We start from the raw sequence: 20949 nt of genomic DNA, 5'->3' as shown, positions 1-20949 counted from the left end.
GTGTTTGTGCTCGTCGGGCTTACCGCTGCTATTACAAGTTGGAAGTAAACGCGATCTCTAGAGCGCATTCAAGACTTAAGCTAGAATGATTACTGCAACCTCAGAGCTCTGGTTAACTGTTTCGCAAAACAAAAAACTTGCGCAAAACACATGAAAAATACATTACAAAGTACAGTTATAATAACTCCATCTAATAAAAATTATTAAAAAAATACTGCACAAATTTGTCTGGAGGATTACTTGTCCCCAATATGCCCATTAGCTAGTATATGCTGGAGATCTGATTTCCACGAGAACTCTAAAGGGATTAACAATCCAATCACTAGAGAAACTATCTCCCAATGGGACTTAGCCACTAAACACTTCCCATGCCTTTCATCTAATCCAGGCCCATTGACTTCAATACAATATAATACTGACTTCTCCCTATCTTCCCGTATTCAAGCCACCTTAACGGACCCGGAGCTTGAAGACATTTCTATACATCATGTAACAATAAACAAAACTCTATGCACTCAAGACCAACTTGTTGAGAGGGGATACGAATGGGCGAGAAATTGGTTTTTATACAGGAGATTACACCATTATATCAATACACATAAACATGAGAATAATATGGTCCGTTCGCCTACTAACTTGGAGAAACTATACATGTCTAAGTCCCCAGTGCGTCACTCACTCTCTATCATATATAAAACCATAACTCAATCCCCACCAGGTAATCTACCATATTCAGTTGAGATGTGAGAGAGGGAGCTGGGTATTATCATTCTACCACAAACAGCGTCCAATATATTTATGAATACAAAAAGATCCTCTTCCTTAGCCACCATCTTGGAAACACATTTCAAAATTCTACACTGTTGGTACCTAACTCCCCGTAAGTTACATCGTTTGTACCCCAAAGTCAGTAACAAATGCTGGAGATGTGGGCATGTCGGGAGTGGAATGGGGCATATGTGGTGGTGGTGCTCCCAGATAAACCATTATTGGTATGAGGTAATGCACGAAGTAGAACACATCTTTCAAATTATTATACCACCCGACCCTCAGATATGGTTATTAAATAAATCTACCCAATTGCCCTCCAAGCAACTTATTGCACTATTTAGGATATTCACAAATAGTGTTAAAGTACTAATAGCCAAAGTATGGAAATCAAAAGAGGTTCCCTCTTTGGCAATGTGGAAGGACAAGGTCACAGAACTTTTAGAACTTGAGGAATATTCTATGTATAAGAAGGGTAACACTGAAAGTTTCTCAATGTTACAAGCAATCTGGGATAATTATCTTAAAAATAACACGTAATTCCCCAATGTTATGGGAGGGTTTTGTGAATTGTTGTAAAGAGTAATGTGAGTAGTTATAACAATTTTACTGGGAAAGGCTATTTACCAAGGTAACTTTTGCTTTGAGACTGTACTGAAGAGATGAACTTCCCCTTCCTTCTTCCACCCCCTTCCCCATTAAATTGTTTTATTACTGAAAAATATGAGTCTGTAACACAAGCTAAGGAAAGTGTTATTTCGTATGATATATTTAAATTTATTATTTGTTTCTTTGTTGATGTATTTAACATGCAGATTCAATAAAAAGAATTTAACTAAAAAAATACTGCACAAAAAAGTTCTAAGGGCTCAAAGCTATGAGATCTCAGGTGTTAGAAAAAAAGGTCAGGCAAAGGACTTGAACATAAAGATTCATACATATACATGCCTAAAGATCTATATGTATATATATATATATATATATATATATAAAATGTGTACATACAGTATGTGTTTATGTATTTGTATGTGTATATCTGTATTTACAGAGATATAAACACATAAATACATATGTACACATATATAGACATATATATATATGTGTGTGTGTGTGTGTGTGCATTGGAGCCCTTTGCAGTTAAGTAGATGAAAACATGTAAAGCATATTTATGCAATATTCATATATAATAACTGTTATACTGTGTATTTACTGTAAACATTTCACATTTCAATATTCTGCACATGAGGGAATATGTTCTATGTATTTATAAATAGATATTGCTATATAAATATGTATATAGCTATACCTATATATAATTATATATATATATATATATATATATATATATATATATACAGTATATATAATATTATATATATATAGATTGTACCAAAATACCATCAGATATATGTAGAAATATGTATTTATGAAGAAATAGAACATATTCCTGCATGTGAAGAACATTGGAATGTGAAATATTCATATTTTCATGTCGGGATAGAATGAGAATCGGGTTTGTGCGCGAGTAGGGTGTTAGGATATTTTTCCACTATTTTTGCTCCATTGACTTCTATGGGGGAATACGTGAACGTGCATGCGATATTCTAACTTCGGCTTTTTGCGCTCGGCAGGTTAGCACAAGAGCAAAAACAGTATGTTTCAACTCATGATATGAGCACAACCCGACGAGTGCAAAAAGCTTTCTTCCAGCGCAATTAACGCTCAAGCGGGAGCATTAATTAGCGCTCCACTTTGAATCTGGCCCTTAATAGGAAATTATGTTCTTAAACATATGGGTAAGTTCATATTCTTTAAAACACTGTTGAGTTGATTTCCAAACTTCTTTGTGCTTTATATTCACTATACAGTAAAGTTAAAATTTGCAACACTCAGCAAAAAGTCTGAACAAGTTCCTATTTGAGAATATTTAATGAGTTCCTGTATCTTGTTATCCAGCGATCCAGTCCCTGCTAACTCTGTGCCTCAATCTGATGTATACAAATTTCTTCATGATGATGAAGAACAGTCCAGCAGACCCCGACAATCTGGCTCGTTCAGAGTACTGCAAGACATGGTAGATGATGATGATCCCAGTAAGTTTTTCTGCAAACTGTAGCTATGCATTACATTTAATTGCATGTTATTAAATACATGTAATATCTCTGTTCCAAAACATCCCTGACATTCAAAATAATATTTATGTTTTCAAAACTACAATTCCTCGTTGTTTGAATCACATGGTTCACTTATTTTACTCTTGTCCTTTCAAAACATTTAACCACAGCTCTAACGTGGAGGAAGTAGCTGGTTCTCCTTAAACTACCAGTAATATATACTATTACTTGGTGGTGTAGGAATGCCTGCAAGTGCAACAGCGTCAAGTATAGAGATACAGGCACCAAGGGAAATGTGTAGCATTGTTTTTCTTTCTACTCCAAGGTTATAACAGTAAGGACAAGGGTCTTATCCACTCACAGATTAGCAGACAATAAGCTAAATGCAGCTGCTTTATAATAAGTCCTAGCTGTGCACCTTTAAGGAGCGCATCCTACAGAACATCTAAATGCCACTGTTTTCCTAAGGTTTACATTTTAAAACCCCTAATCACAATTTTAAAAGAGACTGGAACCCACTGGAACTTTGTTGAATCTATAATGGATACTCTTAAGAAGAAATAATTCCATACTGAGTTACAACCATAAGGCCGATTATAACTCTTGATTGCATGAAATTTGGCATTTCAGCAGTAATTGGTAACCACTGCAAAATAAATAAAGATATATGAAACCCAACCTTTTTCTTTCATGCAAAAAAACGTAGGGGGCGCCCTATCAAGGAATATAACAGAGAACTTAACAGCTGGTAGTAATTAACCAATTAGTGTACTAACCTCAGTGAGGATAATAATGTGTCTATACTGGTCTAAGACTAAAATATAATAGAAAATATATATGTACCTCCTAGGAGAAAGACAAGATATGGTAATATGTATAAAATATATAACAACAATATTAATGGTAGTGTTAAAAACTCTCATATACCTCCTAAGAGAAAGAATTAAGATAGATATATAACCAGCCAGAATACAGGAGTATACAAATAATCAACACTAATGTGGAGTTACCACTGTGTAAATAGATAAGTCCAATTTGTAGAAGACAGTGGGTCCTATAATGATGATGGTGGTAGTGGTGATGGATAATCACTGGGATGGGCACAGATTGCTGTTTTGGATCTCGGCCTGGATCTTCACAGATAGCTGCCTAAGAAGACAAGAAGAGACAGAAGCGCCACATGGCCCAATATTGTCTGGTCCAGAAGATAGATATGTGTGAATATTCAATATAAACTCACATTTAGAAAAGCACCTCAAATAGTGCTATTGCAGCAGTCTGGGATTTCTATTAGTCACCCAGGAGACCAAGGGGTCGATCCGATAAAAATCGTCGCCCGCAAAAGCTGGCGACACCAATATTTGCGCGGGTTTGGTATCCTATATACGGCGTAACCTAGAAGTTACGCGCGTATATTTCTGCCGTCGCCCGTAGTTTTTTGGGCCATAGGCAGGTATACCAAACCCGCGCAGTTTGGTATCCAATATACAGCGTAAGGACTTACGTGGCGAAAATGGAGAAATCTTACTCCATTTTCACCTCGCCACAAAAAGCAGCCGTAAGAAGCCTTACGCTGACTATTGAAGCCCCGTAACTCCCTAAACTGGCTGCTAAAATAAACCTAACACCTAACGCATGCGCAATGTCTATCTCCCTGTCAACCGCGATCTGCTAAAATAAACCTAACACCTAACGCATGCGCAATGTCTATCTCCCTGTCAACCGCGATCCCCCGCCGCAATCCCTAATAAAGTATTTAACCCCTAAACCGTCGCCATCTACATAAACTAACCCCCTACTGTGAGCCCCTAAAACCGCCACCATCTAACTGATCTATCCCCTAATGTGAACCCCTTACACCGCCGCCATCTATATTAAAATTATTAACCCCTAATTTAATCTACCTACTCCGCCGCAAGCTATATTATCTATATTAACCCTAAGTATATTATAGTTAATATAGTTATTACATTATATATATTAACTATATTAACCCTAATTATATTAGGGTTAATATAGTTACTATAGTATTTATATACACTATATTAACTCTATCTAACCCTAGCACCCCTAACTAAATTCTTATTAAATAAATCTAATTCATATTATAAACTAAAATATTCCTATTTAAATCTAAATACTTACCTATAAAATAAACCCTAAGATAGCTACAATGTAATTAATAATTACATTATAGCTATGTTAGGGTTTATATTTATTTTACAGGTAAATTGTTAATTATTTTAACTAGGTATAATAGCTATTAAATAGTTATTAACTATTTAATAGCTACCTAGTTAAATAATTACCCAATTACCTGTAAAATAAATCCTAACCTAAGTTACAAATACACCTACACTATCAATAAATTAAATAAACTACAAATATCTATCTAAAAATACAATTAAATAAACTAAACTAAATTACAAAAAAAAAAAAACCAGTAAATTACAAAAAATTAAAAAAAGATTACAAGATTTTTAAGCTAATTACACCTATTCTAAGCCCCCTAATAAAATAATAAAGCCCCCCAAAATAAAAAAATTCCCTACCCTATTCTAAATTAAAAAAAGTTCAAAGCTCTTTTACCTTACTAGCCCTTAAAAGGGCCTTTTGTGGGGGCATGCCCCAAAGAAAACTGCTCTTTTGCCTGAAAAAAAACCCACAATACCACCCCCCAACATTACAACCCACCACCCACATACCCCTAATCTAACCCAAACCCCCCTTAAATAAACCTAACACTACCCCCCCCTGAAGATCTCCCTACCTTGTATTCACCCCGCCGGGCAGAACTCCTCATCCGATCCGGGCGATGTCTTCCAGCAAGCGGCAGTGAAGTCTTCTTCCATCCGGGCGATGTCTTGAAGCAAGCGGCAGAGAGTCTTCTTCCATCGGCGATGTCTTCAAGCAAATCGGCATCTTCAATCTTCTTTCTTCGCTCCTCTGCCGCGGAGCATCCATCCGGCACGACGACTTCCCGACGAATGAGGTTCCTTTAAATGACGTCATCCAAGATGGCGTCCATCGAATTCCAATCAGCCAATCAGATTGAACTTGAATCTGATTGGCTGATTCAATCAGCCAATCAGATTTTTCTACCTTAATTCCGATTGGCTGATAGAATCCTATCAGCCAATCGGAATTCGACGGACGCCATCTTGGATGACGTCATTTAAAGGAACCTCATTCGTCGGGAAGTCGTCGTGCCGGATGGATGCTCCGCGGCGAAGGAGCGAAGAAAGAAGATTGAAGATGCCGATTTGCTTGAAGACATCGCCGATGGAAGAAGACTCTCTGCCGCTTGCTTCAAGACATCGCCCGGATGGAAGAAGACTTCACTGCCGCTTGCTGGAAGACATCGCCCGGATCGGATGAGGAGTTCTGCCCGGCGGGGTGAATACAAGGTAGGGAGATCTTCAGGGGGGGTAGTGTTAGGTTTATTTAAGGGGGGTTTGGGTTAGATTAGGGGTATGTGGGTGGTGGGTTGTAATGTTGGGGGGTGGTATTGTGTTTTTTTTTCAGGCAAAAGAGCAGTTTTCTTTGGGGCATGCCCCCACAAAAGGCCCTTTTAAGGGCTGGTGAGGTAAAAGAGCTTTGAACTTTTTTTAATTTAGAATAGGGTAGGGAATTTTTTTTATTTTGGGGGTTTATTATTTTATTAGGGGGCTTAGAATAGGTGTAATTAGCTTAAAAATCTTGTAATCTTTTTTTTATTTTTTGTAATTTAGTGTTTGTTTTTTTTGTAATTTAGTTTAGTTTATTTAATTGTATTTTTATATAGATATTTGTAGTTTATTTAATTTATTGATAGTGTAGGTGTATTTGTAACTTAGGTTAGGATTTATTTTACAGGTAATTGGGTAATTATTTTAACTAGGTAGCTATTAAATAGGTAATAACTATTTAATAGCTATTATACCTAGTTAAAATAATTAACAATTTACCTGTAAAATAAATATAAACCCTAACATAGCTACAATGTAATTATTAATTATATTGTAGCTATCTTAGGGTTTATTTTATAGGTAAGTATTTAGATTTAAATAGGAATATTTTAATTAATAATATTAATATTAGATTTATTTTAATAAGAGTTTAGTTAGGGATGTTAGAGTTAGATAGGGTTATTATACTTTATATATATATAATATAATAACGATATTAACTATATTAACCCTAATATAATTAGGGTTAATATAGTTAATATATATAATATAGTTAATATAGCTGGCGGCGGTGTAGGGGGATTAGATGAGGGGTTAATACATTTATTATAGCTGGCGGCGGTGTAGGGGGATTAGATTAGGGGTTAATACATTTATTATAGGTGGCCGCGGTGTAGGGGGATGTAGATTGTAGGCAAAAGAGCAGTTTACTTTGTGACAAAGCCCCGCCAAAAGCCCTTTTAAGGGCTGGCAAAAGAGCTGAATTCTTTGGGGCATGCCCCGCAAAAAGCCCTTTTAAGGGCTGGCAAAAGAGCTGTTACTTTGGGGCAATGCCACGCAAAAAGCCCTTTTCAGGGCTATTTGTAGGGTTAGACTTAGGTTTAGTGGTAGGGATAGTTTAGTATTTTAGGGGTTAAATAATTTAATATAGATGGCGGCGGGGTAGGGGGATTAGATTGGGGGTTAATAATTTTAAAATAGATAGCGGCGGGGTAGGGGCTCACTTTAGGGGGTAGGTAAGGTAGATGGCGGCGGTGTTAGGGGCTCACTTTAGGGGGTTATAGATTTAATATAGCTGGCGGCGGTTTAGGGGTTAATAACTTTATTAGGTAGCGGCGGTTTAGGGGTTAATACATTGTTATTGTTAGGATAGTGAGGGGGGATAGCGGATAGAGGGTTAGACGTGTCGGGCTATGTTAGGGAAGCAGGAGCCTGATGAAACAGCCTTGAGCTGAGAAACGCGTAGCTTTGTTTTTATATTTTTAAATAAAACTCTTTTTTATATTGGGACACTTGCTATTTTTCTTTGTTACCACATTACTTTTTGCTGAGAGGAGCCTATTGTACTGGGCCTCTCCCTGAATTACTGGAGGCTCCTGGATTTCCTGGTATCCTGCAAGCACTTGATTAAGTCTGGTGGGTGACCATATTGATCCCATCCTGCCTCTATAGCATCAAAGGAGATGCTACAACAAATGTGAGTACCCTTCTAAATAACCTATTGACTCATATTTGTCAAGACAATACTAGGCCATATAGGCACCTTTGTCCCTTTGTGTTGTTCATCTAGACATCACATCTACAACGGAATTTGGTCTCCTTGGTGACTAATAGAAATCCCAGACTGCTGCAATAGCACTATTTGAGGTGCTTTTCTAAATGTGAGTTTATATTGAATATTCACACATATCTATCTTCTGGACCAGACAATATTGGGCCATGTGGCGCTTCTGTCTCTTCTTGTCTTTTTCTTTCATGATTCAGATAGAAAAAACTTTCTAATTTACTTCTATTATCAAATTTCCATTGTTCTTTTTGTGTCTTTTGTTGAAAAGCAGCAACGTATGCTTAGGAGCCGGCCCATTTCTGGAGCACTATATGGCAGCAGTTTTGCAAGAATGTTATCCATTTGCAAGAGCACTAGATGGCAGCACCATTTCCTGTCATGTAGTGCTCCAGATACCTAGGTATCTCTTCAACACAGAATATCATGGGAATGAAGCAAATTTGATAATAGAAGTAAATTGGATATTGTTTTAAAATCATGTGATCAGTCTGAATCACAAAAGAAAATGTTTGGGTTTCATATCCCTTTAAACTGCTGTTACATTGTTACTTCTCACTATGCTGTTTTCTTTTCTCTTGTGCCTGCAGCGCTTTTCAAAGCCATTTTCTTTTTCTAACACTTTACGAGTGCCTCTTAGTTGATCTCTGCATCTTCTCACTGGGCGCAGCCATCTTGAACTTGAGTATTTTTGCACTCTGTGACAGATATATATATATATATATTATGTATAATAAAACTTGCATGAAGTTCTGGCAGATTGTGTAATTTAGTGGTAAATTGATTGAATCTGCTCGCTAAAGTGCAAGGTCAAAATCCAATCTATCATTTATAAAAGTAATGTTCTACCATAGCTGACAGTAAACTCTCCTGTACCATACAAAGCATGCACCGAACAGAACTCCATTCAGCTTCGCCTTATGAAGTACAGGTAGAAAAACCTTTATTCAAACTGCCTGGGACCGGAAAAGGTTTGGATTTCAGAATAGTTTGGCCTTTTGAATATTTGCATCTGTAAAATGGGACAGCTTGGAGAAGGGATATAACAAAGTGTAAACAATAATATCTTATGTCATTCATGCAATATTTACATTATACAGCTTATACGCATAAGATAAAGATAGTTTTAGATAATTTTAGTACTTTTGTCTACATAGTACCCGCAGAAAGATAGTACAGTGCAATCAGTAAGGTAACGTTTGTTGTTTTAATAAATATACACGATTATTTGCATTTTAGAACACAACCAAAAAAAAACAAATACACAGGCAGAGAAGATTGTGATTGGGAAAAATAATTTTTTGTATAATTCTTTTTTAAATATTAATTAAAAAGTTTGGATTTCAGAATAAGATTGGATTTTGGAATTCCCGGATTTGGGGATATGTACCTGCATAATCACTTTTCTAGTTGCTTTTGCATGCAGGGATTCATTTTAAAATGCCATTACAGAATAGTATCAACCAAGGAAGTTCTTTTCTTTTTTAAATTTACTTTGAGTGAGGACTGGCTTTTAAGGGACATTGAACACTTTGAGATGGTAATATAAAATGATAAATTGTATATATAAAAAACAATACAATATATTTTCATGATTTATTTTGTCTCCTTTCCTGTATTTCCATGCTGAAATTGTGAGCTTTTCAGTTCCTGTTAGACATAGAAGTTAAGAACACTGTTATATTCCACACAGCCATTGGCTGCACAATATAGTGACCTATTTATAACTGTCCCTAATTGGCCACAGCAGAGAAGGTAACCTAAGTTACAACATGGAAGCTCCCATTATGTTATAGACACTAAAACTTTACACTTATTTTGTCAATATTTTAACAACCAATGAAACTTTAAAAAATACATCTACATGTTATTCTCAGACTAATCTTTTTTCATTGAATGCATCATTCTATCTAGCATTTATTTAGTGTTTAAAGGGGCATGACATCCAATTTTTTTCTTTCATGATTTAGACAGAGCATGCGTTTTTAAACAACTTTCCAATTTGCTTCTATTTAATTTGTTTTATTCTCTTGATATTCTTTGCTGAAAAGCATATCTAGATAGGCCCAGTAGCTGCTGATTGGTTGCTGCACATATAAGCCTTGTGTGGTTGGCTTACCCATGTGCATTGCTATTTCTTCAACAAAGGATATCTAAAGAATGAAGCAAAATAAATAGAAGTAAATTGGAATGATGTTTAAATTTGTATTCTCTATCTGAATCATGAAATAATTTTTTGGGGTTTAGTGTCCCTTTAATGTCCCTTTAATAACATTTTAGATATATAGATAGATAGTTTACAAGCTTCATTGCTGCACCTTGCTTCATAAGCACAAATTCCACTGTTTCCTTAGTTCTCATTGGTTCATAGGCACAACCCCCTTTGCTTCACTAGTGTTCATTAATCCACAAGTCCAATTCAGCACTAGAGCATAAATGATAAAACAAGACACATTTAAAAATGTTAAATGCTGTAAAATAAGCCTTTCTTGTACCTTTTCAAATGATCCAAGTACCTTTTCAATGATACAATCAAAATGAAACCGAACATGCAATTGTAAACAACTTAATAGTTTACTTCCTTTATTAGTTTGTTCTGTCTTGATATGCACTCTCCTGCTGAGCAAGAGTTCGCTGTGTATACGTTTGTGAATCTGAAATTGGCTGATGGTTGTCAGATGATACAGTAGGCAGGGAAATTTATACTTTTTTCAACTCTTTCATAAAAATATCACCCTGTCGTTTTATTATGTATTTGTGTATTATACAATCAAGATATTTTTTTTCAATGGTAAACAGTAAAATGTGTTTGATATGAGAATTTACTGTGTTCCTTAATTGTGTGTTCTCTACTTTGTCTTCACTTTATAGATCGACCTACAGGCACAAGAAGTGTAAGAGCGCCTGCGAATAAACCAGGGGCTGGAGCTGCAGCTGTTCAGAAATTGCCAATCTGTGACAAATGTGGAAATGGCATTGTGTAAGTGCAGACGTGATACATTGATTAGCCCTTTCCTGTCACATACATAGCAATTACTAATTGTGAGTAGGTGAGGCTCAGTGACATGCCACTGGTCCACTTTGGTATTTACTAAATGAAGAAAAGAAACATCCCACGTAACAGTAGCACGGCAGGAAGCCACATAGTTACTTTTCACAATGTTCTGCTACATAGCGGACTTTGACACAAATATGCCGCTGTTGTTAACTATTTCGTTATTTCAGGAAATTGTCTCACTCACTGAAGTTTTTTTATTACAACAGGGGTACAGTCGTGAAAGCTCGGGACAAGTTCCGCCACCCAGAATGCTTTGTGTGCTCAGACTGCAATGTGAACCTGAAACAGAAAGGATACTTTTTTGTGGAAGGCCAGCTGTACTGTGAAGCACATGCAAGAGCTCGTACGAGACCGCCAGAGGGATATGATGCTGTCACTGTTTATCAAAAGGCCTAAACCTTTATAATCCCCTTGTTTAGAATGGGTTTATACACCCATCTGCTAGCATAACATAAAAGGCTTTCACACCAAACTTCATGAAGATTAATGAAATGAAAAACAGAATCACAAATGTTTGTAACTGCATTTAGTTATTAGGAAATGCCTCATTCATATACTAACAAACATAATTAACTGTTATATCCAAACCTATACTGTAGGTCAATAGAGCAATGTCTTGTGGAGCAAATAACACTGCTGATGGATTCCTCATGCATTTGTCTAAAGGGGCACTAAAGTCAAAATTAAACTTTTATGATTCAGATAGAGCAATAAAGAAATTTTTAAAAATTACATTTACTATTAACAAATGTGTACAAACACTGAGCATGTGCAATAGGCCATACTGTATACAAATGAGTCTGGTTAACTGATGGCTGTCACATGATACAATAGCTGGATAAATAATAAAATAAAAAACTACTAATCATATGAAATTAAGACTAAAATCTTGATAATCTTCTTATATCATCTCAGGTGAGTTGATATAAGAAGTCTCGTCAGTACAGTGAGGTCCCTCAAAGAATTTTAGAGTTTTTTAACACAGGGCCCTAAGTATTATTGCATTTATGATTATACCATTTTACTATATTTAATGTTCCTTTAACTAAGTGTAAACAAGTTTCAAATGTAATGATTAATATGTATAATATTTACAAATTAATTTGCTTTATACATATAATGTTGGGATATATAACATTCAAGACGCATCAAGTAAATTACTTGGGGAGATATTATTTTATTATCTACTGACACATTAAAAGGATGATGTATTTATGGTCTTGGGGAATGTATGTTATAGTCTAATGAAGTCAAATATTTGTTTACATGGCTCAATGCAAATTGTAATTGAAGGCTTTAGTTGTAAATTGGTATAAATTGCCAAATATTTAGTAGCTGTAGTAAGTTATTTGCTTTTTTGCACATTTGCAATTAATTTGAAGCGTGCTCTAGCAAGCAATACTAAGCTGTAAAATGTATGGTCAAAATATTAAAATCATGGCATATCAAGAAAGTATGTCAGAGATAATTTATCAGTTGTCCTTCTTTTAAATAAAATTAATAACAAAATAACAAACAAAAAACATTAGTATCAGGCCTCCAGCAGTAAAAATAATTATTGTATTTTCCTTTATATTTTTAATAAAACAAACATTCACTGCACTTTCCTTAGGGTCTGTGACTGACCATTCTGAGTTTTAAGGCTTCAATTTGCTTTGCAAAAAAAATGCTAGAATGGGTGCTAGGGGGCATCTTTGAGTGTTCACTTTTTTGCAACTCCAGTATTCATTGCTATGGGGGACTGTTGGGTTTTAGATATAGACAAATAACTATATTGTAATAGTCTTTTATAGACAATTAACCATATGGAATGAATATATGTTATTTTGTTTTATAACTAAAAATAAACATATATATATAAAAAATACTGGTCCCATTCTTTGTGCCTACATCTACTTGTCTATGAGTTACTAGAGACTGGTTATTAAAGGGACATGAAACCCATGATTCAAACAGAGCATACAATTTTAAACGACTTTCCAATTTACTTCTGTTATCTAATTTGCTTCATTCTCTTGGTATCATTTGTTTAAGAAGTAGCAATGCACTACTAGTAGCTAGCTGAATGCATTGGTGAGCCAATAAGATGAGGCATATATGTACATCAGCTCCTGAGCCTTCCTACGTATCCTTTTCAATAATGTATACCAAGAGAACAAAACAAATTAGATCATAGATTTAAATCGGAAAGTTGTTTAAAATCAACTGCTCTATCTAAATCAAGAAAGAAAAAAAACTTGGTTTCATGTCCCTTTAAAGACTGTAAGTGAAGTGTAGGTTTACATCCTCCCAGAACAGGACATTTCTTACTATTTGTATTTTACTTATTCTACTCACTGTACCTTTTTTTCATTCCAACCTCACTGTACCTTTTTTTCATTCCAATCTCTCTCCCACCTCTGACAAGCTTAAAGGTACAGACTGATCCATTGCTACTACAGAGATATCTAAAAATGTAAAATTGCATGACATAGATCGACCTGTACTGTACTGATCAACGTAATTAAAGGGAGAATCCAAAGAATACTAAAAAAACATTATTTTTGTTGAAGCCAATAATTAATTGATTTATAAAGCGCTTTCCATGTGACAAAATAGCTGTGAGTAAAGAAATCTACTTTCCTTTAAAATATAAATAAATGTTGTAATATAAGGTAACATAATAGAAGTGACAAACTAACTACAAAATTGGAACATATCTATTCTGCTTCTTCCAGAAACTCTTTGCCCCCACCGTCTTTCTTTTGGACTATTGAAAATGTGTGGTTTAATCTGTTATACCATTAGGGTTACCAAGTACACGATTTCAATAAAATGGAGGTGTAGTGTTTTAGAAGTATGATCTTCAGTGTTTAATTGTCGATATATAATGTGCATATTTAGTGGAATCTTTGGGAAATGTTTATATTTCATGTATACATATATATTAGCATTTGTCATTCTTTTTTTTCTGTTCTAAAATGCAAATTATAGTCTATAATTATTTAAAACAATTTATATTACCTCTCTGATTTACAAACTATCTTTCTGATGGTACTATGAATGCAAAAGTATGAAAAGTGCCATAAGGCTACCTTTATATTGCACGAAGAAGTTGTATTATAACATGTAAATATTGCCTAAATTACATAAGATATTGTTCTTTACTTGGTCCTATCCCTTCTCCAAGCTGTCCCATATTACAGATGCAAATATAGAAATATTCCTAGATTCAGACTATTACTTAATCCAAAACGTTTCCGGTCCCAAGCATCTAACTACTAAATTTACAGTTTAAAATCTATTGCTAAACTCTCCCTTTTTAAAATCAGATCTGGAATGTTAGTGATATTTTATATGAAATTAATCAGTTGTAATGAAGATGCTGTGTAACTTACTTTTTAATATAGATATAAAATTAAAATACACAGTGCTCCACCACCCACTTCAAAAGTAAATTTTTCTGTGAGCTTAAGGTTTGAATTGTTGTCCAATCAGCTGTCTCCCCACTTTTGTTGTAGCTAGAGCGCTGATTGGAGAACAATTCAAACCTTTAGCTCACAGAAAAATTTACTTTTGAAGTTGGCAGCTGAGCACTGTGTATTTGAATTTTATATCTATATTAAATAGCAAGTTATAGCACATCTTCATTACAACTGATGAATTATCCATCTAAAATATCACTAACATTCCGGATCTGATTTTAAAAAGGGGAGAGTTTACCATCACTTTAATATTTTTTTACTATAATTTGTAATGACATCTGGTAGCAGAATCAAGCTACATTCAATTCAATGGCGTGATCGGTCAAGCTGTAATTAAACAGCGCTTTAAAAGACCCGATCAGAAGAGCCTGGAGAGGAGACCAGGTAAGTACAACTTTGATAGCAAAAATCTCGGATAGCTTTTGATTTTGGAAGCTGCTGCTAAGATAATGTTATATAATTCTGCACTGTGTGGAATTATATAACATTATTTTTTAAGTTTACTGTCCCTTTAAGCATATGACATTGCAAAGCTTACATTATCTAGACAGAGGATGCTTTCTCCATGCTTAAACAATCTTCATATTCTTCTCCATGTTATTTTACTATTAACTTAATAATACCATGCTGCAGTTACAAAATCCCCCATACTGAAGCTTAATAGACCCATGAAAAGTTAATTTTCTCCACATGCTCTCAGCAATTATATGAGAAATATAAGCTATTTTTGGACTGTGGAAAAGATTGACTCATTAGGCAAATATGTAGCAAACTTCAACAAAATGTTATTTTATAATTTAACCCCACATGTAACCATGAAATGTGTAGTTATGTAGGAATTAAAAATGTGATATCAGGTCAGAAGTTATAGTATCTGAATCATTAGCTGCAACTGTATAAAGAGAAACATCAGTCTAAAATGTATAAAAGATTTGCAAAGAATATAAAGCATATTTTATTGAGTCAGGTGCAGATTTGAAGAAGTGTGCTAACTTTAACAACATTGGAACAATATCTGAGCAGCACAGGAGTGTAAAGCATTTTTTTATTATCATTATTATACTTCCCAAAATAGAGTCCCTCAAATTTTAGCATTGGAAGTCTCAGGGTGATGTGTGGAAATGAGACTTGGCAATAATAGTCTAAATCTGGAAGAGACTGGGGCAAAGTTGAGAGGTCATGGGGTGGAACCAGTATAGAGGAAAGCCAATGGGGCCTATTTATCAAGCCGTCAACTGCAAATACGCTGGAATTCCGCAGTGTAATTGTGGCGAGCCTGATTCGCCTTATTTATCAAAGGCTACAGACCGGCAAAGGTAGAATTTTGTGACGTAACATACAATCCGCCGGTCTCAGTCTGACACAGATTGATGCTTTCGTCACTACAGATGTTCCGAATGCAAATTCGGCACCATCTGACTACTTTTGCTACTTATCAAATAACTACCACGTACGCTCGCCACTATTTCGGCCCAGCGTACCTGGAAGCAGGGGATGCCATAGAAATCAATGGGTGTGTAAAGTTATGTTTACGCCTAACACCCTAACATGTACCCCAAGTCTAAACACCCCTAATAGGCCGCCCCCTACACCGCCGCCACCTACATTATACTTATTAACCCCTAATCTGCCGTCCCCAACGTCGCCGCCACTATATTAAATTTATTAACCCCTAAACCTAAGTCTAACCCTATCACCCCTAACTTAAATCTAATTTAAATAAATCTAAATAAAATTACTATCATTAACTACATTATTCCTATTTAAAACTAAATACTTACCTGTAAAATAAACTCTAAGCTAGCTACAATATAACTAATAGTTACATTGTAGCTAGCTTAGGGTTTATTTTTATTTTACAGGCAAGTTTGTATGTATTTTAACTAGGTAGAATAGTTACTAAATAGTTATTAACTATTTAATAACTACCTAACTAAAATAAATACAAATTGACCTGTAAAATAAAACCTAGCCTAAGTTACACTAACACCTAACACTACACAATAATTAAATAAACAATTAACTAAATTATATACAATTATCTAAAGTACAAAAACAAACACTAAATTACAGAAAATAAAAAAAAATATCAGATATTTAAACTAATTACACCTAATCTAATAGCCCTATCAAAATAAAAAAAAAGCCCCCCAAAATAAAAAAAACCCTAGCCTAAACTAAACTACCAATAGCCCTTAAAAGGGCCTTTTGTGGGGCATTGCCCCAAAGTAATCAGCTCTTTTACCTGTAAAAAAACATACAAACAACCCCCCAACAGTAAAACCCACCACCCACACAACCCCCCCCCCAAATAAAATACTATCTAAAAAGACCTAAACTCCCCATTGCCCTGAAAAGGGCATTTAGATGGGCATTGCCCTTAAAAGGGCAGTTAGCTCTTTTGCAGGCCCAAAGCCCTAACCTAAAAATAAAACCCACCCAATACACCCTTAAAAAAACCTAACACTAACCCCCTGAAGATCGACTTACCGGGAGACATCTTCATCCATGCCGGGCGAAGTGGTCCTCCAGACGGGCAGAAGTCTTTATCCAAGCCGGGCAGAAGTGGTCCTCCAGACGGCAGAAGTCTTCATCCAGACGACATCTTCTATCTTTTTCCTTCCGGCGCGGAGCGGGTCCATCTTCAAGACATCCGACGCAGAGCATCCTCTTCTGCCGACGAATGAAGGTTCCTTTAAGTGACATCATCCAAGATGGCGTCCCTTAGATTCCGATTGGCTGATAGAATTCTATCAGCCAATCAGAATTAAGGTAGAAAAAATCCTATTGGCAAGCTCAATCCTATTGGCTGATTGGATCAGCCAATAGGATTTTTTCTACCTTAATTCCGATTGGCTGATATAATTCTATCAGCCAATCGCAATCTAAGGGATGCCATCTTGGATGACGTCACTTAAACTAAGGAACCTTCATTCGTCGGGTAGTCGTCGGCAGAAGAGGATGCTCCGCGTCGGATGTCTTGAAGATGGACCCGTTCCGCGCCGGATGGATGAAGATGCTATTTGGATGAAGACTTCTACCGTCTGGAGGACCACTTCGTCCGGCTTGGATGAAGACGTCTCCCGGTAAGTCGATCTTCAGGGGGTTAGTGTTAAAAAAATTTTTTAAAGGTGTATTGGGTGGGTTTTATTTTTAGGTTAGGGCTTTGGGCCGCAAAAGAGCTAACTGCTGATTACTTTGGGGCAATGCCCCGCAAAAGGCCCTTTTTAAGGGCTATTGGTAATTTAGTTTAGGCTAGGGTTTTTTTATTTTGGGGGGGCTTTTTTTATTTTGATAGGGCTATTAGATTAGGTGTAATTAGTTTAAATATCTGATAATTTGTTTTTTATTTTCTGTAATTTAGTGTTTTGTTTCTTTTGTACTTTAGATAATTGTATATAATTTAGTTAATTGTATTTAATTTAGTTATTTTATTTAATTATAGTGTAGTGTTAGGTGTTAGTGTAACTTAGGTTAGGTTTTATTTTACAGGTACTTTTGTATTTATTTTAGCTAGGTAGTTATTAAATAGTTAATAACTATTCTACCTAGTTTAAATAAATACAAACTTGCCTGTAAAATAAAAATAAACCCTAAGCTAGCTACAATGTAACTATTAGTTATATTGTAGCTAGCTTAGGGTTTATTTTATAGGTAAGTATTTAGTTTTAAATAGGAATAATTTAATTAATGATAGGAATTTTATTTAGATTTATTTAAATTAGATTTAAATTAGGGGTGTTAGGTTTAGGGGTTAATAAATTTAATATAGTGGCAGCGACGTTGGGGACGGCAGATTAGGGTTAATACGTATAATGTAGGTGGTGGCGGTGTAGGGGGGGCAGATTAGGGGTTAATAACATAATGTAGGTGGCGGTGGGCTCCGGGAGTGGCAGGATAGGGGTTAATTAGTTTATTAGAGTGGCGGTGGGCTCCGGGAGCGGCAGTTTAGGGTTTAATAACTTTATTTAGTTGCGGTGGGGTCCGTGAGCAGCGGTATAGGGTTAAAACAGTGTAGTATAGTGGCGGTGTTTAGTGACAGTATACCAATAAAGCTGTGAAAAAGCTGAAGAGCAGCGAGATCGATGACTATTAGTTAACAACAGTCCGCTGCTCATCGCCACGTACTTGGTGCGCGGCTTTTTGACAGCTTTTTTTGGTAACTTTGGAGAGCGTATTCAGGTCTGCGGCAGCGATGTTAGACGATCTTAGGCGAGCGTATTGGTGCAGTCGAATGCAAGTAAGTTGACAGATTGATAAATAGGCCCCTATGTATGTGGAGTTTTTCCTGTGCGGGCCGATCAGTCTTAGATTTATTTTCCTTGTAACTGGGACTTAAATGGACATAAAACCTTTAATTTATTCTTTCATGATTCAGATAGAGCTGTTATTTTAAACAACTTTCAAAATGTACTTCTATTATCAAATGTACTTCATTCTTTTGGTATCTTTTGTTGAAGGAGCAGCAATGTACTACTAGCTGAACACACTGGGTGAGCCAGCCACTGAACAGCAGCTAGCTCCCAGTAGTACATTTCTGCTCCTAAGCCTACCTAGCTTTTCAACAAAGGATACCAAGAGAATAAAGGAAATTTGATAACGGAAGTAAATTATCATAATTTTCATAATTTAAACAGCGCGCTCAGCTAAAAACAACTTTACAAATTTTATTATAAGGTACAAAAGTATGTTCTTTTATTAAAAAAAAAAGCACAACCCCCCCCCCCCCTCCCCTCAAATTATAGGTAACTATTAAGCAAGTTAAATACCACAAACTACATATAAACAAAGAATCCTATAAAACTGACACATAGAGAGAGGAATAGAATGACACATAGAGGGGGCACTCTGTGGAAGAACAGTACAGGAAGGGGATATGTAGAGCAGTGTTTTTCAACCAGTGTGCCACGGCACACTAGTGTGCGGTGAGAGATCCTCAGGTGTGCCGCGGCAGACTGAGAACAGTGTGACATATTTTTTAAATTTTGCTTGTTTTGATGTGACAGGCTCATCAGGCAGACAGGCAGGCATCATTTACAACCATGACATATTGACATTCATTCACAGACAATCATTATGATGTATAATATATGCTGTATTAGGCTACAATGTGTAATTTTGTAAAATTTTGGTATGGTGGTGTGCCGCAGGATTTTGTAATGTAAAAAAGTGTGCCACGGCAAAAAAAATGTTGAAAATCACTGATGTAGAGCAATGTTAAAAGCATGAGGGCCTTATTGCTGAGTCTTATATTGGACAAATTGAGTGGATCTAAGCTATAAGGTAGATGTCAATAGTTGGAAATGATCTCTTCTCAAATAGTGTTTGTTATTATGTGAGACTAGAAGTACTCCTGTATGTGACACATTTAGTCTTGTCTTGTACCAATTGTACCCATAGACTGCTCTGCAGAATTTGTAAGCGCTTTATAAATAAAGTATAATAATAATAAAATAATTTAAGTCTGTAATAAATGGGAGTTGTGGGACGTCACATGCAATATTGCCCTCTAGTGGTAATTAAAAGGAACATATGGCAAAGGGATATATGAGACGTTTTCCAGAGGAAGACACTTGCAGTATCTACCAAGTCAGAGTTATTTGGACAGTTGTTAGTTTGTGGATAAATATAATTTAGATGCTCTAAAATGCTTAAGGCAACAATAAAAACCTAGATAGGGTGACATAAAAAGTATGTTAATGTAAAGCATGGACTTTCATGCTTTAGCTTCATCCCTTGAGATAATGTTCATGAGGCCAATCTCTGCAACTGTTATTTAACATAAATACCATTAAAAGGCAGAATCTATACAGGGGTCATGTGCTCCTGTATGCTCGTTGCTTTAGGGCAGAGTTGGCAAACATATGTCATGCATAAGTAAGGTGACACACAAAGGCTTTTATTGGCTGCTACATACAGCTCCACTGCTAGCTACCACTGTACCCCCCAACACCTGCAGCTTTTATTGCCATATTCTAAACTAGCACATGTGTGTACAGGGGGTATAAAGGGACATAGTGTAAGCAGTACAGGAACACTGAGGACAATATGGGACATATATATACAGATAAGTACATTAGTACTGGCCCCAGAGATCAGCATTCTTTTGTGATTCAGATAGAATGTTATTTTAAACAACTTTCCAATTTACTTCTATTATCACATTTGCTTTGTACTCTTGGTATCATTTGTTTAAAAGCATACCTAGGTAGGCTCAGGAGCAGTAATGGAGATAGGGAGTGCTGGGGCTATGACTCCCCTCTAGCCAGATACAAAGGAACTTCCTCAATTAAGTTCCAGATAGACAAGTCAA

The 20949-nt window shown here is 35.8% G+C and overlaps 1 protein-coding gene and 1 long non-coding RNA gene across 2 annotated transcripts in view; both read left to right on the top strand.

Annotated features, from left to right (window-relative positions):
* The window catches only part of PDLIM3 (PDZ and LIM domain 3), a 107667-nt gene extending 95027 nt beyond the window's left edge, over window positions 1-12640 (top strand). Inside the window, exons 6-8 of the mRNA XM_053703890.1 lie at window positions 2725-2861; window positions 10986-11094; window positions 11379-12640. Of these exons, the coding sequence (XP_053559865.1) occupies window positions 2725-2861; window positions 10986-11094; window positions 11379-11568 (436 nt within the window). The 3' untranslated portion in view covers window positions 11569-12640. The remainder of the gene's footprint in view (window positions 1-2724; window positions 2862-10985; window positions 11095-11378) is intronic.
* Window positions 12641-17442: 4802 nt separating this feature from the next.
* LOC128648205 (uncharacterized) lies at window positions 17443-20093 on the top strand. The gene is made up of 2 exons (XR_008400536.1): window positions 17443-18109; window positions 18277-20093. It is a non-coding gene; the product is annotated as an uncharacterized LOC128648205 (long non-coding RNA).
* Window positions 20094-20949: the final 856 nt, after the last annotated feature.

Source organism: Bombina bombina, chromosome 2, assembly GCF_027579735.1.
Source record: "Bombina bombina isolate aBomBom1 chromosome 2, aBomBom1.pri, whole genome shotgun sequence".
NCBI classification, from domain to species: Eukaryota; Metazoa; Chordata; class Amphibia; order Anura; family Bombinatoridae; genus Bombina; species Bombina bombina.
This window is presented reverse-complemented; position numbering and strand designations above follow the sequence as displayed.